This window comes from Falco peregrinus, chromosome 9 (genome assembly GCF_023634155.1).
Source record: "Falco peregrinus isolate bFalPer1 chromosome 9, bFalPer1.pri, whole genome shotgun sequence".
Taxonomy (NCBI): Eukaryota; Metazoa; Chordata; class Aves; order Falconiformes; family Falconidae; genus Falco; species Falco peregrinus.
The window spans coordinates 23,317,225-23,341,503 of record NC_073729.1 but is presented as its reverse complement, the minus strand read 5'-3'; the positions used below and the strand labels follow the sequence as shown (position 1 = coordinate 23,341,503).

The window sequence follows — 24,279 nt, the reverse complement described above, 5'->3', positions numbered from 1 at the left end:
GAGTTTCCCCTTTCCTCCTGGGTGGGGAGAGATGTATTTTGCTTTCTTATAGAGATGTATGCTTAGATATGCTGGTGGGAGACAGGGATTTGGCTCCCACTGCACTGGCTGTGGTCCAGTGTGAGTGATATTTGTTATCTGGGATGTCAGTAAAACAGCAGTGAAGAGAGATGCCGCTGACTCAGTTGTACTGTGGCTTATTAACCAAGTTCTGACTAAGCCTGCGAAATTTTTTGGGTTTTTGGTTAACCCCCACTGGACAAGGCAAAGCTGAGCTGAAGATGACACATCTTTCTAACAGTGTTGTGATGAACCTTGCAGGATGGGTGCTTGTGTTCCCCTTGGCCATGGATGGTGGTACAAAGACACTAACATCGATTTAACGCTCCCAGGGGCTCTTGGTTCCTGGGAAGAGCGCAGGGAGAAGGTTTTCCCTGTGTTCTTCTGCCCTGGCTGCTGATGTAAGTTCAGTCTTGAGACTGAATTTGATCTAGTTGGAGAAGCCTGTTTCTTAAAGAGCTGCCTGATGAGACTAGATGTGCCAAACAGATGATTAGCGGGCAGAGCGGCAGTGCGATCCCTTTCATGCCAGCCTTTTTGCTGTGTGCCTTCTGTCCTCTGAAGCCAATTCTCCCTCTGCCTTTGCTTTGCCAAGTACTCGTAACGGTGACTGGCTGCATGCTGTGATCACTGCTGCCTTGGGAACTTGGCTGCTCCCACACAGCCAGCGCTGAGTAACTGGGCTCCTACCACTCTTAATGTAGGAGTAATTTTTGGTTTGTGATGCTGAGACTGCTGGGCTCTATGGGCTATGAAGGGTCTGTGAAAGGGGACTAAGGAAAGCATGGTTCTTGTCATCAGGTTAAAACATACTGTGTGGGGTCTGCATTGCCATGGGAGATCTCTCAGGAGCTTACAGGCTGAAAGAGGTTGATAATTGCAGATCTCATTTAACAGAGAAAGGAAAATGTATCCCACACCTCCTGCTTCCACTGACATTGTCCTGGGCTAGCGCAGTGCCAACACCTTGCACCCATTAAGGATAGGGCAAAGCAAAGAGGCAGGGGGTTTCCACAGCCCCACACAAGGAGCCAGAGCTGGTCTCCTGGTCTTCCTGCACTGCCTTGGAAGAGAGTGGCTTTGTCAGGGAGCAACCTGGCGCATGAACTTGCCTGTTCCTGCTGCCCTCTCCCTGGCTGCTCCAGCTGCTTTGGTTGCCCGTCCTGGGTTTCGCATGTTGGTTCTGTGCAGCTGGTGGTTGCTGGTGCTGAGGCAGGAGTCCTGGGGTGGCTCGAGCATCTTCCTGCAGTGGTCTGGAGCTCAGGCAAAAGACTTCTCCACACCCTTACGATGTCCATGTGGCAGTAGCCCTGGGGTGGGAGGGAACTGCTGGACCCAGTGTGACCTTTTGAAAGGCACCAGTTTTCTCCACTGCAGAGAGCCGGGCAGCCACTGCCCTGAGGACATGCTGCACTGTGAGCCCCACCAGCCTTCCTGCCTCCATGGGCAGGGTCTGCCCACGCTCCTCCCTTGGGGCCTGTCATTTCCCCTCCATCAGCTCCCCCGGGGCCCCACAGATGTTGTATCTTCACTTGTCAAATCTCCATCCAGCTCTGATCTGCGTCTGCGCTGCACTCTGACGTTTGAGGCATCTTCTTCCTCAATCCTGGGCGAGGAAGCTTCTACTTCCCTGCCACATGCTGCTGAAGGACACAGCCATGTCTGCAGTCATGCTTCCAGGTGGTCATGAAGATGCTGAGCTGCACACGTTAAGCCAGGAGGGAGCTCTTCCACAGGGGACAGTGGTCGGCAGAGAGGTGAGATCAGTGGTCCAAGGTGCTTCTTTCTCACATGCAGAAATGCATCTCACACGTGCACACTAACCCTCACGAGTGTGCACACCCACGCAGAGCCTACCCGGATCAAGCAGCCACAGGCTGTGGGGGTGTTTCGAAGTGTTTATGACTCGAGCTCAAGAACACATTGTTAAAGTAAGGTTCTGCGTTTTGTTGTTATTGCTGACTTTCAAGTGAAATGGGCAGAGACGTGCAGAGTGCTGTCCTACCTGCTGAGAGCGTAAATGGAACAAAAGCTGCCGCAAAACCTTACAGCTGGGAGAAATGCCTTTGTTATTTTAGAAACAGAGCTGCTGTGCAAACAAGATGTTGTATGAGTAAGTGCTCCTTAGTGGTGGTGCAAGCCTAATGCTTCAGCTATCCCTGTGGGACAAGGTTGCTCTGCAATTTGAAATAAAAGGGACCTGACTCTTGCTGTGAGGTATAAAAGGCAGAAAGTAAACTCGGACCAGAAGCTGTGAGGCACAAGCAGGCTGCTGAGCTTACCTGGCGTGGGGAAGGCAGGCACTCTGCTCCCCTGGGTGTGTGGGAAGAAACCGGGCCCTCCAGCCTGATGGGCACAGCGGTGTCGGTGCTTTTTCCATGGCACGGGCTGTGGAGGAGTTATTGCTAATCACTACATGAGGGAAATGCGCTTGGTGCCTTCTGGAATGCTGCTTTCTGGGATTGTGCCTGTGTTTTTGGAAGCTGCTCCCTTTTACCATTAAAATGAAGGTCTGTGACCCCTTGAGGGTGGCTGTCAGCTCGACTGGTGCCAGCGGCACAGCAAGCTATGTCCAGCCCAAACAGGCAGGGGAACCAGCAGGTTGCCCCCTCACCCCATGAGCGATGAGGGCAAGTGGGAATTTGAGGCGTTCCCTGACTTGATTTCCCTGTTACCCAACTGTCTGGGTGACCCTGCAGTCTGTCTCTCAGCCCAGTCTCTTGCACAGCTGCCTCATGCCAAGTGTTCATCCCTCCTCATTCTCAGCTCTTCTGCAGAGCTCTTGCTGGAGGAGCTTGCAGCCTTTTACAGCCATGTCTGGACCAGGCCTGTTGCCTGGGATGGCCATCTGTGCTGTGCGAGCAGTGGAGCCTTCTGTATCTCTCCAGAAAGGGCTGTGTATTTTTTGGGTGCAGGACAGCAACCCACCTGCTGCACTCTGAGCTGTGCTGGAGCTGCGCAGTGATCAGGAAAGCTGAAACGTGGTGTACACCAGGAACCCGAGATGCTGACAAGCCCTGAGCATCATCCAAGGCAGGCTGTGCTGAAGTGGGAGGTCAGCCCTGGTCTCCAGGCATCTGTGCTGCAACCCCACCACTGCTCCTCTGATCCCAACCGAACAGCCTCTAGCAATGGTCTACTCCTAGGAGAGCTGAGCTGCGGCCAAGGCTATGTGCTGCTTCAGCCAAGTGGAAAGCCGCCCCCCGATCGGCTGTCTGCTTTCTACGTGGTCTCACGCTGTATGCTGCAGGATACCCCTGGTCTTGTGTGGTGCAGAGGTGTATCACGCTAAACAGAAAGCTCAGTTCAGGGCTGGGAAGAGATCAGTGCTGTAGGTTGCCCCTGGGAACTTGCCAGGTACTTGAGGCTTGGTACGGTATTTACTAAAGCTAACCACATCCAAATAAAATAGTGGCTTTGCCATCAGTCCTTTTCCTGTGCGCTGAAACGTTCCTTGTGTTTTCCCTGTTGATCTGTAGAAATCCCCTGGGCTCCAGCCTTTGCAGTCTCTCTTCTCAGACTCCCTCTGTTACAGGTCACTAATCACTAATGCAATGTGTACTTTTTAATATTAAAGAACTTGAACCACTGGATTGTAGGTCAATAGAATAGGAAAGGACGTTAGACCCGCTCAGCAGATAGCACGGTGTCTGGCATTAGATACATATCACGTTTGTTAGCAGCCTGTAATCTTACACAAACGTGCCTGTGAGGAGAATCAAGGTGAAATGCCAGGATGTGGCCCTGGTGACAAGACAAGCCTAAGACAAGCAGATGAGGCAGATGTCCACCGAGCAGCTTTTGCCTTGGGGCCTTGGCTGGTGGAGGAACAGATGTGGGCCGGTGGGGTGTGGCGAGGAAAGTGGCTCGAAGCGCTGTGCAAGAGACCTCGAAGGTTTATGAAGAATAGGAAACGCCGCTGAGCAGGACCTCAGGAGTCGGGCTGCTGCCTGCAGGCAGATTGCGCGTAGGAAGCTCTGTGCCCTGACCCACCAAGATTTCCAGCAGCTGGGGAAGGACTCCACAACACCCCAAATGCCGTGACCACCTTGCTTGTGAATATCAGGTGGAGTGATGTCCAGGCAAAGGACAGGTATATGCATGGTGGGTGGGTTGTGTGAGGTCTTATGACATGACTGAGGGTTTAGATGGGCTTTGGAGAACCCAGCGGATGAGACGAGCAGTGCTAAAGGTTAGCTGCCAGCCAGAGGTACGTATCATTTCTCAGGTGGGCTTGTTCCCTGGTGTCTCGGCTGCAGGAGAATCCAGGACTGACGCTCTGCAGAAAGATTTGCTATGCTGTTGGGGGCATTCCCTACCAGATGACAGGCAATGCCCTTGGGTTTTTCCTCCAGATCTTCCTGTTGGATGTTGTGCAGGTGAGTGGCCACGTGAGGTGGGGTTATCTGCAAAGGGGCTTAGCATAATCTCAGCAGACTGGGGCAAGCATAGGGTTTGGTGGGTGGCCAAAGCCCTTGGAAATGCTCATCAGAATTACATTCAAACTGGATGAAAATTGCATGATGTAAATATTGTTGGTGGGTGTGTAGGAGATGTTTCTGGGCCACTTTCAATGCTTGGAGTGGTCTCCAGGGGATGCAGATGAAACATTGGCTAGCATGACCTGCATCGTGCTGACTGCTCGCAGCTTTTCATCAGGGCTTCTTTCCCTTTCGAGCTGTGGTTTCCATTTCCCCCCCAGCTGGAGCCATTCCATGCCTCTTTGATCATTTTCCTTGGAAGAGCTTGGGATGCAGTTACTGACCCTGCTATTGGCTTCTTAGTCAGCAAGAGCCCAAGGAGAAAATATGGCAAGCTGATCCCATGGTGAGTGTCCGGGCTGGAGCCTCAGGAGGGCTTTTGGGCTCAAATTCCTTGACTGCTAGCATAAGGAGGCAGCTGGGAACACCTCACCAGGAGTTTAATGTGGTTGTGGCTTAGAGAGTTATGAAACCTTAACGTCACAAGGACGCTGAAGATAACATAACTTATAGTGGGGTCCATATGTCATTGTGGTGAAAGAGGAGGAATGTATAGCAAACTTGTATGCGTGCTGTTTCTCTGGGACCTCAAGTTTTCGAGGTCATGGGGTTCAGTGCCCTGTGAGTCCTGTGTGGTGGCATGTGCAGAGTTTGGTAGTCAGCTGTGCTAGCAGATCATGAAACCACAGAATGGTCAGGGTTGGAAGGGACCTCTGGAGATCATCTAGTCCAACCCCCTGCTAAAGCAGGTTGTCCTTGAATAGTGTCCAGGCAGGTTTTGAATGTCTCCAGGAAAGGAGGCTCCGCAACCTCTCTAGGCAGCCTGTTCCAGTGCTGTGTCGCTCTCACAGTAGAAAGTTTTTCCTCATCTTCAGATGGAAGTTGCTGTGCTGCTGTTTGTGCCCATTGCCCCTTGTCCTGTCAGCACGACTGAAAAGAGCCTGGCCCCATCCTCTTGGCAGGATCTCCTCTAGGCTCTAACCACAGGCAGAACTTGCACATAGAGGGTGCTGCCCCCAAGGTTCTGCTGCAGGACAAGGCCTTCAAGTAGTTAAGCAAGAGAGTAAGAAATGCTGGACAACTTTGACATTACTTTTTCTCTGTGTTTGTGTCTAGCCCTCCCAACCTGACTTGATGGCCACTCACTGTGCAAAGCTGCTTCCTCTTGCAGATCCTGATTATGCAGTAGCTGGGCTGTGGTTTGGAAGCTGGGGAAGAGGCTGCGCTACATAGTTCAGCTTGTGCAATGAGAAGTATTACCAGCTTATCTGAGGTTAACATCTGACCAGCTCTGCTTCCTCCCCAGGATCGCATGCTCCATGCCGTTCGGGGTGCTCTGCTACTGCATGATGTGGTCCACCCTCTCAGATGCCACCCCCACCTCCCTGAAATTCCTGTGGTACCTGTTCATGTACAGCTTCTTCCAGACTTGCATGACTGTAAGGAACATGATGCCTGGGGCTGTCTTACATGCCATCTTACACTGCACGGTCAGCTGGGGAGTCCCAGCCTCCCCAGGAAGGGAGCTGGAGCAGAGCCTTGGAGAGCTCTAGATGGGGAGTAGCGAGGGGTGCAGGATGGTGCAGGCCATCCCTGCTGGGGTGGTGAGGTGGAGCGGTGTATTTTAATGCTGGGGATTTGGCTGGGCTGCCTGTATGTGATGACGTGAACTTCTCCATCACTGGTTTGTGGGAACAGAGCTAATCACAGAAGAGGGTGAAAAGCCACGAGTGCAGGGGGGACACAAAAGGCAGCATTACCTGCTGTGTGTAGGGACGAGGCAGGTCATGACCAGCAAACCAGGGAAGCAGCAGCGTTTGAACTGTGCTCTTCCTAGTGCCATCATGTGCCATACTCTTCCCTGACAATGTTCCTGGGAGGAACCCAGAGAGACCGTGACTCAGCCACTGCCTACAGTAAGTGTCTGTGCCCCTCCAACCCTGGTCTGCCTGCATTCCTCGGAGACCCTCCCCAAAGGAGAGGTGAATAAGTTCTGGCTTTGAACAGGCTGCAGAGTGGATGGGGTAAACCAGGGATATGAAACCAGTCATTTTCTGCAAAGAATTTATCTGCAGAAACATTTCTTAGATCTATATCATCCCTAGGGGACTCAAGAGCCAGATTTATTGGTTCCAAACTTTAGAGCATTTACTGCTGGAGCCAAGAGGAAAAAATCAGAGCAGGGAGAAACAACAGGTCTCCTCTTCTGGGACAGCTCTGGATGTTGGTGCCTCCATCCCATTTCCAGAGCTGGTCTTTTACCCTGAGGGATATGTCCCATCAGTGAGGAAGTGGGACTGAGGTTTCTCTCCTCATCGTCCTGACAGGAATGGGGTTTGAGGTGTTCAGCACACTCCTTGGATCAGGAATCCAGGGGCAGATTGTGGGCAGCTACCATGCCCGCATGATGAATGACTGTTACGTGCCAAACGAGACCCTGCCCAACACCAGCACCCACCACCTCACAGACTCGCTGGAGAACACAGTAAGGGCTGCCCCGGCTGCCCCTCTGCTCCTCCTGCAAGCTCTGGGGTGGGCACCACTGGCTGTGCTGCCAGCTCTGTGGGGGTACCCGCATTGTCACTGGGCACTGTCTCTCATTTTCCAGCGTAGGGCCTATGTATTTGCATCCCTGGTCCTGGGCTCGATCTATTGCCTGTCCTGTCTGATTCTCATCTTTGGAGTCAGGGAACAGCCTGGTAAGTTCCATTTAGATGCAATTTGGAGGGTGCGTGGTGGCAGCGGATGGTGAGGATGGCGTTGTAGAGGAAGGTGCAAGGCAGAGGGAGCTGGGCTTCTATATGGGGATGGCTCTCTGGGTGTGGGGCTCAGAAACACAACACAGGCTTGGATACTGAGATCCTCCTCGGTTTGTGCTGGGAGCTGTGGGCCTGGGACAGGGTCTGCAGCACACTGCTTCACACTGAGCAGGCCTCGCCAACACAGCCTGCAGAGCCACACAGGCCAGCCCGAGCATGCAGCATGAAAAGGCAAAATCCTGCCTGTAGCTGACACCATGGCTGTTGTCTCTGCACCAAGATATCAGACCCCAGTAGCTCCCCACCCCTTGTGCCTCCCATCCTGTGCGTTTTCTCTGGCAGCTCCAGTGCCAGCCCTGCTGTTTCTCCTCCCAGGGCCCCTCAACCCCCTGGGGAAGGCTGAGCTGTCCTTTGTCAGCTGCCTGAAGATGATTGTGGGACACAAGCCCTACACCCAGCTGCTGTGTGGCTTCCTCTTTGCATCCCTGGCCTTTCAGGTAGAAGACCTGCCATGGCAGGCAGAGAACTTGGAGGATAAAGATGTCCAGGCAAGTTTTCCAGACAGAGAACTCGGGACCCCCAGCCATGAACGTCTCTGTGTTGCCTTCCCAGATCACACAGGGGATCTTTGCCTTCTTCTGTACTCATGCTGCAGGGCTAGCTGGGAAGTTCCAGCATTTAGTGATTATCATGTTGGTAAGTGAGCCCCAGGCAGACCTTCCTGGTGGAGAAGCTGATCCCTGGGTCGCCTCAGCCCCTGAGCATGGGCAGCTCAGCCTTGTGGAGTCATGTCCTGCTGTTTCTGCCCATCAGCAAGGCTGTCACCCAGGCAGAGACTGGCAGTCCTGGGGGCACTGCTGAGACCCCTTTGGTTCTCTCCTCAGGTCACAGCTTCCCTCTCTATTCCCTTTTGGCAGTGGTTTTTGGGGAGATTTGGAAAGAAAACAGCAGCATCGCTGGGTCTGGCGGTGAGTTGGCCCATGGTTGTGGACTGAGAAGCCCTGCGGGGGGACAGCCTTGCCCCAGCTGCTCATGGTGTCTGTGGAGAAGAGCTGGCTGGTGGCTAAGGGTGGCCCTGAGCACATTGTCCTCTGCACTGCAGGTGACCAGGTGTTAAGTCAGTAGCTGATGGCAGCTCTGCAGTTCCTTGTGTCTGGCTGCTGCTGGTGTCAGGGGCCTGGGCTTTGCAGAGCTTTGCGTTAAGGTGCAGGGAGGCTGAGGGACCAACTCTGGGACAAGGGGGAAATTATACGTTGCCTGCAGCATCACCCAAGCAAGGGCTCACACTGTGAGACTCTGTGGCTGCAGATTTGGTGAGCAGTGTGTGATCAGATGTTGTATCAATGCACCAGTCTCATGTGTACACGCAAGCATCATCCTGTGGCCTCTGTCCTGCTCCAGGATCTTGCATGCTTGATGCAAGTGATCCAAGTTCTGCCAGCCAGTTCCATGAGAGGCATGGGGAGGGAAGGAAGGGCTGTGTGCCACGCTTGGCACTGGCCAGGAAACAGCCTGCTCATCAGACACACGTCTGGCTGCTGCCTGGCTTTGCAGGTCAGCAAGGACATGCCATTTAACTTTTTTGCGGAATTAGGTCCTCAAATCCCATTGAGGAGCTATCTCCAGATGCCTTCCTCACAGACATGGGGTGCAGCCACAGCAGATTCAGCTTTCCAGTTCAACCACTTGCCTCCATTGCCCCCCATAACCATCCCTTCTTTATCCATGAGGAAGGTTTTCTTGCCAGTGTCAGCCTGCCCAGGGCCTCTCCATGCTGCACTGCACAGGGGACAGAAGCAGTTCTGTTTGTGAAATGTGTGGGGAAGTGGGGAGCACGGCTTTTGGTTGGGCAGACGAGTGCAAACTGCCTGTGAGCAGCAGAAAGGGCCCATGTGTGCTTTTGTTTTTTCCTTTTCCTCTCACTGTGCAGCTGATCATCCCAGCCCTGGTAGCCATCACCCAGGTGACACACAACTTCCTGGCCTTCATCTTCTTGGTGATCATGGCAGGCTGCAGCATGGCTGTGCTCTACCTTTTACCATGGTGAGCAGCGGCACCTCAAGCCACTTGTCAGGTGGAGAGGAGGGGAAGGTTATAGGGAAAGCACCACCCATGAGGTGCCAAGGCTGCCTGTTTGCTCAATACAGCAGCTTTTGAGCTGCAGAGGGACACATGGAGGTGGGAGTGGGAAGGCGCATGGATGTAATGCACGGTCCCCCAGCAGCATCGCTCAGTCTGCATTCGGGCTCAGCAGCAGGACACCCATCATTGTGCAAGGTGCTGTTTGTCTTCCCTTCTTCTGAAGCAGCCGCTGCACCCTCTCTGTAAGATGCTCTCTGCCTAAGGCAGAGGACAGACACAAAATGGTCTCCAGAGTGGGGTTCTGCAAGGGGTTTCTGTCTGTCTCTGCTGCTTCAAGAGGCCCGGAAGCAGCTAGAGCTGAGCTCAGCTGGTGTGGGTATCACCAACACATCTGTGGGGCTGTCTGTCCCCAGGTCCATGCTGCCAGATACTGTGGATGACTTCATGCTGAGGAACCCCAGCTACCTCAACCTGGAAGCTCTCTTCTACTCGTTTTATGTCTTCTTCAACAAGTTTGCAGGTGGCCTCGCTGTGGGGATATCGATACTGAGTTTACAGTAAGGCCCAAACACTACCTCCCCTATTTTGTCATCCCTGCACAAGCACTTTCCACTGCTGTTTTCTAGAGCCTTGATAGGAGATGCTGGAATGAGTCACAGGGGTATCCAAATTTGTCTTTCCAACATTTTCTGGGAGTAAGAGGAGCAGAAAGGAGTGGGAATTCCCCAAAACTGGACCTCCAATGCCAGGCTCTAGAGGAAAGTGATGGAGGTGTCTGCTTGCCTTTCTGCAGTGACCCGTTGGGGCTGGGGGAAGGAAAACTGTTCTCCTCTTTAGTTTCGCAGGTTACCGTGCTGAAAAGTGCATGTACAACCCCTCCGTCGTCCTCATCCTGCAGCTTCTCATGGCCCCAGTCCCAATAAGCCTGCTGCTCATTGCCATAATCATCTTCTGCCTCCATCCCATCAATGAGGAGAGGAGGAAGCAGATGAGAAGAAAGATGGAGGAAATGGGGTAAATATAAGCTCCCTGAAGCCAGGTCACCTAGCATTAATCTGGGTGTCTGCCTTGGTCCTTGCCCAACACAGAAATGTTGTACAGGGCAGGGGCTCTGTGTGTCCAGTCCAGCACCCCGTCCCTGGGCTATGATCGTTTCAAGGGGTGCATTTCTTAAAGGGCTTTGGGGTATTTTGGAGACCACTCCAGATTTCATGAGTGCTTGTGTTCCTTTTGACAGACATCAGGTACAGCGTGGCAGCGGAGAATAAACCCAGGGCTGAAGTGGGTGAGTTCTTTGGGAAGGACACGGATTTGCTGCCCTGTCAGGATGTGCTGCTGTCAGGGAAAGTCACCGCTTCCTGTTGTTTCCTGTTCCCTGTCCCAAAGGCCTGTTTTGCATCCTGACCCACTTCCCTCTCCTGGCTGGCAGGCACGGGATGGGGAGGGGGTCCTGCTGCAGCTCCAGCCCTGCCACCTCATCAGAGCTGCTTTCTCCAGGGTTTGGCAGGTCACGACAGAGCTGGGCAAGGGAGATCTGTGCTGTCCTTCTGGGAGACACTGCAGTGCCAGAGAGGAAGGAACCCTGCCAGCCCCAGAGCAGTGCTCACACACACCGGGGTGCAGAGGTGTCACATAACCTTGTGGGAAAGCATGCACAAAGAACACGGAGATTATTTTTGAGAGGACCAGGTTTTAGGGAAAATACTGCAAAGATAGTGCACATCTTTGTGCTTAGACTGCCCTTTCACAGGGAAAGGTTTCAAGTTTCTTTGAACAAGGGTGAAGTTCAAGCCAGCAGTGTTTTAAAGCATGTGCAGTGACAATGACACCTGGTAGCAGGGTAGTAGAAGCCAGCTCTGTCCATCTACCTTGGTCTTGTTAGCTGAGTCACTACTGGGAAAGCAGGAGCTTCCTGGTGCAAGAGACTGTGGGAATGGGCTGCACTGCCTCAGGTCAGGCAGCTGGGGGGGGGTGTGTCTGGCAGCTTGTCCTGGTTTTTGGTTGGGAGGTTACATCAGAAGTGTCAAATGAATGTCAAGAGACGAGTTGCTTTTAAATTGTAGCCCATAGCTAGAGCATCTTGCAAGAGCTGCTCAGCACCCCCACATCTCTCCTGGCAACAGTGAGGGGGCAGTGGGGGGAAGAAGAGAAATCAGCCATCTCGTGGCTGGTAGCACTGAGCTGTGTTCAGCCTTGTGCAGAAGCAGAGCAATGAGGCTGGTTATTTTTAGGGCTAGAGCTGTATCTGACCGTTGGTTGACCTTGCAGTTCTCCACTCTGGTGCACACTGGCAGGATCTGAGCAAATTGCTCCCCAGTTGTGTGCTGAATTAATTTGAAGCCTTAAGTCTTGTGGCGCAACCTTGCCATGGGTGAGGGAGATGGTGTTTTTGCGCTGTGCCAGGGTACCTGCAGGAGCGTCACAACAGCGCAGATTCAGAACAATTTCACAGCAGCACAAAGAGCATCCTCCCATCGTGCCCCCTCCCCCCTGTCGTCCCTGTCCCTCGTCCCCACCTTTTTTTTTTCCTTTCTTTTTTTGTTGTTTTGTTTTCTGGAGTGTGAAGGATGTTCCTTGGGATCACCTGACTAAACCCATGGTCAGGTGTGTTGGGATGCACTGCCCTCTGCCACGTTCCTTTCAGCCTTGCTGCCTCTGGATTTACAAACAAGCAAATGCCTTTGAGCACTGAGGAAATGCTCTGATTGTCGAGCGTTTAAAGTCCTGCAGAAGCATGAATTACAGAATCATAGAATCGTTTAGGTTGGGAAAGACCTTTAAGATCATGGAGTCCAACTGTTAACCCAGGGCACTGCCAAGTCCACCACTAAACCATGTCCCTAAGTGCCACATCTACACGTCTTTTTAATACCTCCAGGGATCTAGTCTCCACCACTTCCCTGTGCAGCCTGATCCAGAGCTTGACAACTTGACAAACCTTCTCTTCAAAGGCACACACGCTCCTTGGAACAGAGGAGTGGGCTTGATCTGGAGCTCCCAACCTGCAGCACGGGCTGTGAACAGGCCACGGGCCACTGCAGAGCAGGACAGACCCCATGCAGAGCAGGGAGCTGCTGATGGCGTGCGTGGTGCCTGCCAGCCCCGCAGCTGCCTGGGGTGGTGCTTCTGTGTAGCAAATAATGTCCCATTTATTTTTTACAGTATTAAATCTGAATGGTCATGCTTTTCATTCTTGGTATTTCTTGTGAGTTCTGCCAGCAGATGGTCCAGAGGGCAGGGAGTGGTTTGGGCAGAATTCACTTGTTTTCAAGCCTTTGTGCGTTCTCCAGAGTTTAGAGACCAGAATCTGACCTGAACCTTTCCTGGGTCTTGATCAGCTGGACACTGAGCAGTGAGGGGTGGTCAGACCTGGTTGGGCCCCTTGCCCCTGTTGAAGTACTGGCTGTTGCAGCGACCTTGCTTACTGGTAAGATGAGCAGGTTATGTCAAGGAGTAGAAAAACCCCAAGAAAACACCCCACCCAGGGCGAGAGCTGCAGTGCCTGACTTGTGCAAGCGTGCCTGCACTGGCATGGCAAGGGCTTTAGCGTGGGCATACACAGAGCAGTATTTTCCCCTTTCAGATCCTTGTTTGTTACTGCCTCTTGCAGGGAGAGCAGGCCCAGCTCTTCTCCGAGATGGCATTAATCGGGAGGGATGAGAACGTGCCCCTTTTTCTTCCCTGTTATTTTTCATCTTGACTCTGGGCCTCACACATCTGCCACGCTGACGGGAAGTCAGGGACCACAGGCACCATCTGCGTGTTTCTGCTTTAACATAAAAAATAATGCTACGGCATCAAGCTAGAAGAAAAAAAAAACCACCCTTGGTATTTCAGTATTTAAAAGATGCAAGCAAGGCACAGAAGCAATTAAAGCTTGTTTCATCCCATTATCTGTTATTTTAAGAGTTTCCTCCTCTTGTGTCCCATTTTAATGCACTTGCTGAGAATACTGGCTTTTTATTAGTCTCTTGGCTGTCCTTGGAACTTCTCTGTTCCCTTGTGGACACTCAAGTTCATCTCCTTGAAGTAAGGAAATAGGACGCTTTGAGGCAAAAATCCTGTGCCTGGAGTGTTTTTTTTTTTTTTGGACCAAAAAAAGACAATAGTTCCAGCTGTTCCCAGAAGAAAGTCCTTTTGCGTGTGGGCTTGTTCAAACCTGCGTGTCTTCTGCTGAACCTGTCCCCGTGATGGGGTGCTGGCGCTGACCCCCCGGCCTTGCGCATGAGGAGCAGCACGAATATAGATGTGTACATCAGCACGAATATAGAATATAGACATCAGCACATCGGCGGCTCCCCGGCGGCTCTCGCTGCGTGTGTGCAGCGCTCCCGGTTCCGGCACAGCGCCTGTCTCGGGGGCTGTGGAAACCCTGAGGGCTCCTGGCTGGGGCCTGCGGCCGGCGCCGGCACCTCGGCCTTGCCGGGGAGCGCCGCGCTGGCAGCCTTGGGCCCGCGCCGGGCCACGCACCCGCGGCCGGGCGGGCTCCCCGCGGCCGGCCCGCCCCGCTCCCAGCGCCTGGAATGGCGGGTGGGTGGGCAGAGCCTGCCGGGACCCCAGCCCGGGGGGGTCCCCAACCGCCGGCTCCCGCGTTTCCCCGGCAACGGCGCGGTGCCAAGATGGCGGCCGGGGCCGGGCAGGAAGGGGGGGGGGGGGGGGGGGGGAGCGCGGAAGATGGCGGCCGCCGGGGGTGGGGCCCGTCTAGGCGGCGGGCGGGCGGGCTCTATGGCGGCGCGGCGGCCGAGGCTGCGCACACGTGGCCCCTCCTCCCTCGGGCTGCGGGCGCTGCGGGTGCGCGAGCGGCACCGGCACCGGCATGGGCGTGCATGTGGAGACCATCGCCCCCGGCGACGGTGAGCCGCGGCGTGCCTTCCCTTCTCCCTCCCCTCCCCGCCGGACCGGTGCCGGTGCCGGGTCCCGGTGCCGGGTCCCCCCGGTGCCGGTGGTCTGACGGTGTGTGTCTCCCCGCAGGGCGGACGTTCCCCAAGCGCGGCCAGACCTGCGTGGTGCACTACACGGGTGAGTGCCGCCCGCCGCGGGGCCTGCAGGGCGGGGCGGCCCCGCCGCCACCGGGGCACGGCAGGGCCGGGCCGGGCGGCCGCGGCCCGGACCGGACCGGTGACCGAGGGGCGCGCCGGAGGAGCGGGGTCTGCCCCCCACCCCCCGCCTGTCTGCCGGCATCCCGGGCCCGGCCCGTGTGGGCGGCCCGGCGCTCCACAGGGGTCCGGCTCGCCCCGGGGGCGCTTTGCCGGGGCGGGGGGGGGGGTGGCCGGGCCCCGGGGCGGGGGTATGGCGCGGGAGTGGGTCCCTGTGGTCCCCGCCTGTCCCGCTGCCCCGTCTATGGAGGGGCCTTTTCCGCTCACCCCCAGCCCGTTTTTTGGGGGTGCCCGGGGGGCACGCAGTGTCCCGTACCCAGCGGCTCCCGGCGGGGTCCCAGGGCAGCAGAGACCGGCGGGGCGAGCCGAGCCCCCCCCCACGCTGGGTGCTCCCGTGGGACCCCCACCGCCCCCCCCAACTTGGGGGCCCGCTGTGTCAGAGCGGGGTCCCCTCTGCCAGAGACCCTTGCGGGTGGGGTGGGGGGCAGCCCCCTCCCCAACACCATCCCTGCAGCCCCAGCCCCTTCTTCCCCGTGGGGTGGCAGCCGGGGTGCCCGTGGGGCAGAGCTGGACCCACAGCACACCCCGGGCCGGTTTTGGGGCTGGGGGAGCGTGGGGCAGGTGGGCCTGGCACGGGCAACGCGGGGGCTCTTCGGGTGTGGGATTCCCACGAGGGGCTGCCACGAGGGCTGGGGAGGGCCCTGCTCCCCACGGTGCCCTCTGCGAGCTCTTGCGGGGGGAGAAAGGAACCAACGGTGGGACCCCCCAGAAATGCTTCGGAGGTCACGCCGGGGGTCCCTCTCCCCTTCAGCCCACCCCTCCAGCAGCTCCGGCTCACCGCGGTGGCCACTCTGCAGCGGGGTGAAAACATCGACCCGTTTGTGGCTGTGCTGCGCTAGCCTGCTCCCCTGCCGCCCTCCCCTCGCCCGCGCTGGGGGGCTGGGGGTGCCCCTCTCTGCAGAGCGGGACCCCGGGCAGCGCTGCCCGCCGTGGGGCTGGGGGGCATCCAGCCCACCGCCGCCCCTGTCCCCCCTGTCTGGAGGGAGAGGAAGCAGCCCGGTCTCCCCGGCCACCCTGTTTCCTCCGCCGCTGGAAGAACAAAGAGCGGTTGGCAGGCAGTCAAGTGGCTCCCGGTGGGCCAGCCCTGCTGCCTGCCAGCCCTCCCGGCTCCCGGCGCCCGCTCTCCCTTCCTGCAGCGCTGCCGGAGCTCTGCCGTCCTCCCCGGCCCTGGCAGAGCCGCTTGCGGGTCACCAGCATCCCAGCCCCACGTCCCGGTGCTTCTGGCAAAGTGCTGCATGGTGACTTGCTCCTGACAGATCCTCCCCAGCAGCAGCGATCCGCTGTGCGTGGGGGCGGTTCTCTAATTTCCTTTTTCTTTTTTGTTTGTTATTATTGTCTCCTTTTGTCCTTTATTCCCCCCCCAGTTCCCTCTGCAGGCAGCTTCGGGCCCCCCTGCCTCAGCAGGCAGCAGAAATCAAACACCTTCAGTCCCTGACACCGTTTTTGTGGCTGAACGCTGCCTGGCTCTTGAGAAACGTTAGAAACCCCTGATTCCCCAGCCCCTTTACGGTGCCCACGGGTCCTGATCACCATCGGGGACGTTGGCAGAGCACAGCGCGGGAGGTGCCACGCTCCGAGGCTCCTTCCAGAGCCCTGCGGTGGCTCCGTCCCCAGCTGCCCTTTGCTCCCAGGCAGAAACCTGCCGGCACTGGGGAGATCCAGCCTGTGGTGTGCGGTGAGCCAGCTCTCCCTGCGCTGGGCTATGGATATGCGTTCAGTTAAAAACAATTTTGGAAAAAAAACCGGTGACCCAAGGGGAAGGGAGTGTGGGGAGCCAGCTCGGCTGGCCATCCTGCGGCTGCTGCTGTTTCTGCCTGTGCCCAAGCCTCTGCTCCGCGGGCCTTGGCCCCACTGACAGCAGCTGTTTCATCCCAGGGCAAGGGACAGACAGACAGATGGCCCCGGTGCGGGTGTGCAGCACTGGGGAAGTAGAGTGGAGCATCCTCTGGGCCACCTCCTTGGGAGATGTGGGTTGCTCCTGCTGGGATTGCGGAGGTGGAGGCGTGGGTGGGAGCTGGGGGAATGGGGCTCCTTTCCCCTTCTTCAGTCCAGGGTCTCTGCTCCTTGTGGAAGATGGTGCCTGCAGCCCCGGGGGGAGCCAGGGGAGTGCTGCCGGAGAGCTTGCGCAGCGGGGTGTCCGAAACAGCCTTTGATATGAAATCTGCTACAAAGGGCTCTTAAAAAAACTAAATGAAGGATAAAGTTCCCCAGTGTGTTCGGGACTGCTCGCAGTAATTGGCATGGGGCAGGAGGGCTGCACAGGAGCACGTCAGTGGGGAGGAAGGTGTGGGTTGAGGCCCGGTAGACCTGACCCCCCTGGGTCTGGCTGCTGGGATGGGAGCCAGGACAAGGTGGGATGCTGTGCTGGCTCGGCTGGGGCTCCCGTGATGACCCAGAGAGCTGCTGGGGCTGGGTGTTGCGCTCCCCAGGAGCGGGCTGGGGGTGAAGAGAGTTGGTGCAAGGGAGAGCTGCTGTCTGAGTGCACGGGGGGGCTGCGGAGAGGGTGGGGAGACCATGGCCACCCCACTGTGCTTGTGGAGGGGAAATGGGGGGGCCGTGGTCATGCTGGGGAGCACCGGGATGGGAGTGAGCCTGGCTTGGTTTGGCCAAGCACGCCCAGTGTGTTGTGTCTCGGAGGGGAGGTGAGCTGGAAGTAGGGAATGGAAGCGCTGGGAGGGATACTAGAGAAAACTGGCTTTCTCCAGCAGGGTAGCCGCAGAGGGGACCGCCATCCCTCCCCAGCACCTGTGTGTTGCTGTGCAGGCTGGATGCAGCCTTGGTGCTGGCGATTTCTGCTGTCTGCACAGTACCTGCTGTGGTGGAGCTCTCCCCACTGCGCCTGGGTGCTGCCCGCTCGCACAGCAGCAGTGAACGCTCTGTGGTTGTGAGGTGTTTCCTACCGAGCTGTGCAGCTGCCGACTGGGGGATTTGGGGTAGCTCAGCACCTTCTGAAGCACCCCCTTCCCTGCCTGCCCCAGGGGTCCTCTCTCCTGCCAGGCCACCGCGAACGGTGGGCAGAGCCCCCTCCTGCATCCAGCTGCGGGTGGTGATGGGCTGCGTGGTGGGAAGCGCCGGTGCAGGCAGCTCAGGCCCTGGGATCTGAAGCACCTGGCAGAGGCTGCTGGTGGAGGCAGGATTTAACTTCAGCCTGGGCAGCCCCATCCTGACGCGGGGAGTTGGAGCGTGCGGGGTACCCCAGGGTTTTCGGGAAGGGTTTCCCATCCTGTCCCTTCCTCGAGCTGGAGCAGAGGTGCCTGCCCCACTGCTCCAGTCTCTTGCTTCCTTTCCTTGGGAAACTGGCTCCGTGCAGGAGCCCCTGGGCAGTGGCCGTGCCAAGGACTGGCATCCTGGGGCAGAGGGGATGGAGGGGGTGCAGGTGGGGCTCCACACCCCCTCAGCAGAACCCAGACCTGCAGGTTTATCTCAGGGGCTGCCTCCGCCTGCCTGCTCCAGCGCTGCTCTGCCGCCTCTGCCCGCCCAGGGGGATGGGAGCCAAGGCGCACGCTGCAGCTGGCGTCTCCTGGCTGCTGCCTGCCAAGTGTGGCAGAGACCTGGCAGGGCTGCGCTGCTGCCTGTCCAGAGCCCCCCGCTCCGTCCCGCGGCTGCTGCAGCCCCGGCCACAGGGCTCTGTGCTCTTCCTCACTGTGCTTCCCCCAGACCCCCCTGGTGTTCATATAGCCCAGCTGAGATCTCTGCAGGGGTCAGATCTTTCAGGGTGGGGCAGTGGGGTCTCTTTACAGAGACCCACCTCCACGGGCTCTGCCCTTGCGGGGCTGGTGGTGACAAGCCAGGAGCGCTGCCAGGGCTGTGATGAACCAGGATGTGCCAGGGGCTGGTTGCTGCTTCTGGAGCTCTGGCAGGGCAGCTGCTTTTGCCAGAGGATGCTTTGCCTCTCCTAGCTTTAAGATCTCGTTATCTCCTTGCTTTGGGATGGCAGGGATGAGGAAATGGTTGCTCATACTTGTCCAGGGCTGGAGAAATCTCCTGGGAGCCTCGCGGGCAGAGGAGGTGCCTGAGATGAGGATGCTGCCTCCAAAGCATTGGAGCCTCTTTGTTTTCCCCGACGATGTGATGGAGGGAGTGTGGCAGCCCCATGCCGCGGAGCACGGAAAAGCTCCTGTGCGTGACTCTCACCATCCTGGGCAAGGGGCAGCCTCAGCGATCGATCCCCCTGGGTCGCTGCAACCAGCTTAGTCCATTAATCCCTCTCTCCTGCAGCCAGGGTGCTGCCAGCTCCAAAACACTTCCCACAAGGTTGGATTCGGACAGGTGATCTGCGTGGCAGAGGTGGGCAGTGCCACTCACTCTTGTGCGAGGTCTGCAGCATCTCCTGTGCCACTGGTGATGCCTTTACATTCCCCTCGCTGGGGCATTAAACGGGATGCACTTCTGCAGGCTGCGGATGCCCCACCAGCATCCCACAGGTCCCGATTTGCCATGACAAGCAGAGGGGTTGTGCTGCGTGGCCCCCGCGGTTTTTCTGCTGTGGGTGCCTGGGGGGAGAAGGGTGGCAGGCTCCCTTCCATCCTTCTGCAGCCTCCCCGGCTTGTTGCAGCGCCTGAGGGCTCGGAGCTGAGCTCAGGGTCAGCTCGGGCCACAGCCAAGCGGCACTGCCTGTGCCAGCCGGTATAGCCTGCCCTGGGTCCCTGCTGCCAGCATCCCCGCCGGGCGGGAGGAAGGCCAGCGGACGGGAGCAGGGAGCAGTGCCAGACGTGGCTGGAAGCAGGTTCAGCGAACAAGAGGTTTATCCTGGAAGGAAGAAATGAGAAAACTCCAGATTTACTATTCCAAAGTCCATGGCTACACTGTGACCAGCTGAGCTGATGCTTGAAGCCCTGGAGACGGGATTTTTGCTTTCTGTGAAATTAAAAGCTTAATTCCACTCCCTGAGAGAAAGGTGGGCTGCCAGCCCCCACCCCCTGCATCTTCCTACAGCCCGGGTGTTTTGGTGCTTGTTGCCCCTGCACAGGTGATGTATTTTTTTCCCATTCTCTTATTTCCGTTCAGCATCTCACGTTACTGTTGGCTGCGTGCCATTTGCTCTGGTTGCGGTGCGAGCTGGGGAGCAATGTCCTGTCCCAGCTTTTGCACAGATGCTTTTTCTCTTGCCTGTGGACAGTGCCCTAGTGAAGGGAAGTCACTGTGTCCCATGCGTTGCTGGGTGAGGTTGGTTTTTCAAGACTACAGAGCAGTTTCCAGCCAGGAAAACAGGTTTTTGGACTGTTTTGGGAAGTGAAGAAGTGAGAAGTATTTGGAGGAGGGTTTTAATATTGCTTTTATTGTACAGGGCAGTGACTGTGTTAATGCAGAGCTGGAGCTGCCTTATAGGAGCAGCAGCTCTGCTGGCCAGTGGAGTTGCTGCTCCTGTAAGGCATCTCTGGCTCCAAGATTCCCCAAGAAGGTCAGGCAGGGAGCAAGGGAGGGGAGGAAATTCCTGCCTTGCTCGTGTTGGGGAGTTATATTTAGCCCTGGGGATATCAGCCTCGCTCAGCCCTCCCCGTGCTGGGGGAAGGAGGGGTGCTCGGGGCAGATGTGCCCAGCACTTGGTGCTGCCTCTCCCTGTCGTCATTCCTGGGTACGGGAGTCATTTGGCTGTGGATCAGTGGGACACAGCTGGGCATGGGGAGGGCTGGAGGCTGGTGGCAGCTGAGATAGGGCACCGGAGCTCTGGATTTTTTGGGTGCCTGGCGATGGAAGCCTGCCCATGGCAAGGGGCGTGTTTGCTGGCCGGATGGGAAGCGCCTGGCCTGATCCTGCTGCCTGAAAAATGGCTAACAGTGGTGCTGTGAGGTGGGGAAGGTGTTTTTTCCCTGCTTCCATCTGCTCCCCTCATCTGTGCTTGATCCCAGCCCAGAGGAGCGCTGCTCTCTGGGTCAAAGCAGCCAGGAGCAATCCAGTCCTGCTCCATGGCTGCTGCTGCCAGGGTGGATGGTACCCTTGGGGGTGCTGGGGCGGGGGGGTGTCCCTTCCAGGCCACCCCGTGCAGGTGTTCCTGTGGGGGAAAGGCTGAGCTGAGAAGCATCTTTGACTCAGGGCCCTGTGAGCTGTCCCGGGGTGACGGTCACCTGCTCAGGCTGCCAGGTCACAGCCTGTTTCACGCCGTCATGTGTGCATCTGTCCCTGTGTCACCATCATCTCCCTCCCTCTCTCCCCAGGTATGCTGGAAGATGGGAAGAAGTTTGATTCCTCCCGCGACAGGAACAAGCCATTCAAGTTTGTGATGGGCAAGCAGGAGGTGATCCGCGGCTGGGAGGAAGGAGTCGCTCAGGTGCCCGTTGCTCCTCCGCCTCGTAGTCTGCCTCACAGGGCTGCGCAGAGCCGCACGCCTGGGGAGCTGCAGCGTGGGCAGGAATCGCTGTGTGCAGCTCGTTCTCTTATTTTTTATTTTTTTTTATTTTATTCCCCTGTGTTTTCCACCCCTCCGCCCCCTCGGCGCTGGGAGGTGTGGGTGTGAATATCACCTTCTGCATTGCCACCTGCCAGATGGCAGGAATGGAGCAGGGCCGGGCCCCAGGAACACCTACGGCACGTCGATGACTCAGCGGTGACATTTCCCTACTGAGTCAGCTCTGAAGGAGCGCGGCGGGGAGCGCTGGGGCCTCCCGCACCGAGCGGAGACAGCTCCTGGGCTGCGAAGCCCACGCAGAGGGAGGGCTGGTGGGCACGGCACAGCACCGGCTCCTGCACGCATGGCTGTGTGGGGACGCATGGCTGCGTGGGGACGCAGGGCAGCGCGGCACAAGGGTGCCAGTGGCTGTAGGGAATGCCAGGCCATTCCCTGCCTTCCCTGGTGTGACAGATGTCTCAAGCACTGCTCCTTTTCCAGCCCGTGCTGCCAGCCCTTCTGATGTTCTTCCCATTCCTCTTCTGTCCCCTCCGGTTTGTCCGGCCTGGGTCCTTGCTCTTGCCCAGTGTAGGGAGAGGAGTGAGGACAGATCTGTGTCCCTCTTGCTGTCACTCATCTGGCAGTGCCCATCTCCTGACATCCCTTTATTTCTGTCCCTGTCCCCAGATGAGCGTTGGTCAGCGGGCAAAGATGACCATCTCCCCAGATTACGCCTATGGCTCTACTGGCCACCCAGGGATCATCCCACCAAACGCCACTCTAATTTTTGATGTGGAGCTCATGAAATTGGAATGACCTACTCCTGCACCCTGTCCTTGGGTAAGGAGGGGCAGCTGCTGGCAGGGAGTGTTGTGGCCTGGGGGCAACTCGAGACCCCCATCTTTTGTTTCGGGCTGCTGTGGGTGGAGGTGATGGCAGTGGGGGGTATGAGAAGGAGGGGGTAGGTTTATGGCTGTGGGTAGAAGTTGCTTTCAGGAGGCTGGTGAGGTGGGGGTTGCTCTGGTGGTATGGGCAAAGCTCCCAGCCTGGCAGAGCGGGTTCATGCCATGGAGGCATTGCGAGGCTGGTTGACCGTGCCCTGGGTTCCTTGCATGGTGTTGCTGCATGGCGGGTCTCGCCTGCCTGCTCCCCCTCGTGCTTCTCTTGCTGCTGGTGTGTGGGTCCTGCAGCGTGGGCAGGATGGGGCTGTGCTTCCCCCCTGTAACCGGGGCTTGGCTCCCGCTTTGGGCGAGTGGTGCGGTTTGCGCGGAGCCTGCCCGCCCATGCCCACGCTCCCTCTGCCGGGTTTCCTCCGCGGGCGGGTGGGCAGCTTTGTGACGCTGCCTTTCCTCTCCCAGCAGGTTTGGCACATGGAGGAATCCAGAATCTCAGCTTCAAGAAGAGTGCACATGACTTTGTACGGAGCTTTTCCTGATAGTCCACTACACTCATTGTATAACCTTACACCTTGATTGAATGCCTTTGGTCACTAAGCTTTGCGTCTGACTCTTCCTCCTTGTATCGTGTTTTTATGTCTTTTTAAACTATACGCCATAAACCTCAAATCTTTTTTGGGTCAAGTTCTTAATCTTATTTTTGTTCCAGGTGTAGACTGCGTTTTGCCCGTAGCACGCAGGTGGGCCACCCTTAGATAGGAGTCATTTGAACAAAAGGAAACCTGTTAGTTACTTGTTTTGGTGCAGATCTCTATGGTGTTTTCAAACCAGAAATTGCTGCTGCTGCAAAAGCCATAGCAGAGTGAGGCTGTCGAGGCTGAACGGATGCGGAGAGCAAAGTAGCGCTAGGATTGTGTGTAGGTATCTGCCTGGATCTGGGGCAGTGGGGGAGCAGCGTGTCCTTTCCCTGCTTCTAGGGAGGGCGCAGCATCGCTGCTGGCACCATGGGTTTGCTCCTGGGAAGGGGGGCTGCTCTGCTCCTGCTTCACTGCCATCTCACGGTGGACCTTCCTTCCCACCCCGCTTTCGGATTTATGGAGATGGGTTTCCACCAGAGCTCCACCACACCCTGAAAATTCAGTAGCGTACATTGAGCTTTCTTTAAAGGAAAAGGAGAACAGCAGGCAAAGGGAAGGTGCTGTCTGCAGGGGAGGTGGTGGGGCTGGTGGGGAGTCAGCTCAAAGAAAACGCCCCTGTCCCCTCTCTCCCGCCCTGGAAAGGAAACATCAGGCCCCAATTGTCCCTGGTCTGAGCACACCTGACCGTTCTCTCCTGACACCTGATGCTGGTCATCGCCGCTTGTCTGGCCTCATATGATGCATAGCTTCCCCTGCTGCTGTCCTATCTGCCCCCCTCTCCACCCCGCCTAGTGATTTGGTAAGAGAAATTGCCGCCGTTCACTTCTTCTCCACCGCATAAAGGTATCAAGTTTTATTATTGCAATAAAAATGCTTTATGCTGGCTTTTCTCAACCCTGTGTCTTGGAGGTTTTTCCCTCGCCTGTCTGTTGCTCAGCACAGCGGGTGCCAGGCCAGGCTCGTGGGGTGCCAGGGGTGCCGTGCTGGGCTCGCGGGGTGCCAGGGGTGCCGTGCCGGGGTTCCATGCTGGGCTTATACGATGCTGCGGCAGCAGAAGGGCCAGCCTCTGGCTGTGCTGGCTTGCTTTGGCGTGAGGCTCGGCTGCTTGGCCCTGGGAGCGTGGAGGGATGCCTGGGGCTGGCTGGGCTCTGTGGGGAGGTGATGGTGGCCTGCTGGAATTCGCATAATTAATTGCCTTACCATAACCTATTAAGTGTTGCCCTCACAGCCTCTCACCGTTGCGGCTGTGACTCAGCCTGGACTGGGAGCGTGAAGGGCGGACGGATGTGCGTTCCCAGGGTGTCTCCAGCTCCAGACACGCGTGTCGATCCATCTCCCTGTGTTCATTTTGGTCCTGTTCAGAGCCTGGATGTTGCAATGGGTGGCACGGCACATCCAGGAGCCAGCATTTGCAGGTTGGAGCCCCACAGACCTGAAGAGCCTCTTGGGGTTTTTTCAGTGCCTTTTTTAGTGACCCCCCAGCATGCCTGCTCGGCGGGGCTCCCCGAGCCCCCCGCTTCTGGGCTTCCCTGCTGCAGCTCAGATGTTTGCTGGCCATGGCTGGTGAACATTGCATGGGTTCACAGCATCAGTGCTGCTGGGGCACTGCACCCAGCTCCTCTGCAAACGGCCTTTGCTCCATTTGCCACCATTGATTACACGGCCATGATCGATAACGCGGCTGTGATCGATAACGCAGCAAGTCCCAGCTCTTGAGCGGTTTGCTGGGAGCAAAGTTTGTATTTAATGGGGCCCTGGGGAGGCTGGGGAAGGCGCTGGAGGGAGCCGCAGCTGTGGGGCAGGAGCAGCTCTGCTGCTGGACTGCGTGCGGGAACACTGATGCTTGCACAGGCTCGTGTGGGATTGGGGCCAAGCGGTGCAG

General features: G+C 57.1%; 2 protein-coding genes across 12 annotated transcripts; both read left to right on the top strand.

Annotated features, from left to right (window-relative positions):
* Positions 1–1,650: 1,650 nt before the first annotated feature.
* LOC101919783 (sodium-dependent lysophosphatidylcholine symporter 1-like) lies at positions 1,651–13,272 on the top strand. Of its 10 annotated transcripts, none has more exons than XM_055814127.1 (15): positions 1,651–1,817; positions 4,320–4,439; positions 4,763–4,887; positions 5,848–5,980; positions 6,379–6,457; positions 6,869–7,026; positions 7,150–7,240; positions 7,643–7,797; positions 7,913–7,996; positions 8,185–8,268; positions 9,231–9,343; positions 9,796–9,939; positions 10,220–10,396; positions 10,620–10,667; positions 12,993–13,272. In XM_055814127.1, the coding sequence occupies exons 1-14, from the start codon at positions 1,698–1,700 to the stop codon at positions 10,648–10,650; spliced, it is 1,614 nt and encodes a 537-aa protein (XP_055670102.1). In that variant the 5' UTR covers positions 1,651–1,697; the 3' UTR covers positions 10,651–10,667; positions 12,993–13,272. The 10 variants fall into 10 exon arrangements, with proteins under 10 accessions (XP_055670102.1, XP_055670101.1, XP_055670100.1 ...); XM_055814126.1 differs by lacking the exon at positions 12,993–13,272 and adding an exon at positions 12,261–12,572; XM_055814125.1 differs by lacking the exon at positions 12,993–13,272 and adding an exon at positions 11,942–12,572.
* Positions 13,273–14,101: 829 nt separating this feature from the next.
* On the top strand, positions 14,102–22,443 carry FKBP1A (FKBP prolyl isomerase 1A). Of its 2 annotated transcripts, none has more exons than XM_055814141.1 (5): positions 14,102–14,235; positions 14,354–14,401; positions 20,694–20,806; positions 21,551–21,703; positions 22,222–22,443. In XM_055814141.1, the coding sequence occupies exons 1-4, from the start codon at positions 14,199–14,201 to the stop codon at positions 21,677–21,679; spliced, it is 327 nt and encodes a 108-aa protein (XP_055670116.1). In that variant the 5' UTR covers positions 14,102–14,198; the 3' UTR covers positions 21,680–21,703; positions 22,222–22,443. The 2 variants fall into 2 exon arrangements, with proteins under 2 accessions (XP_055670116.1, XP_055670115.1); XM_055814140.1 differs by having other exon boundaries at positions 14,108–14,235; positions 22,225–22,443.
* The last annotated feature ends 1,836 nt before the right edge of the window (positions 22,444–24,279 follow it).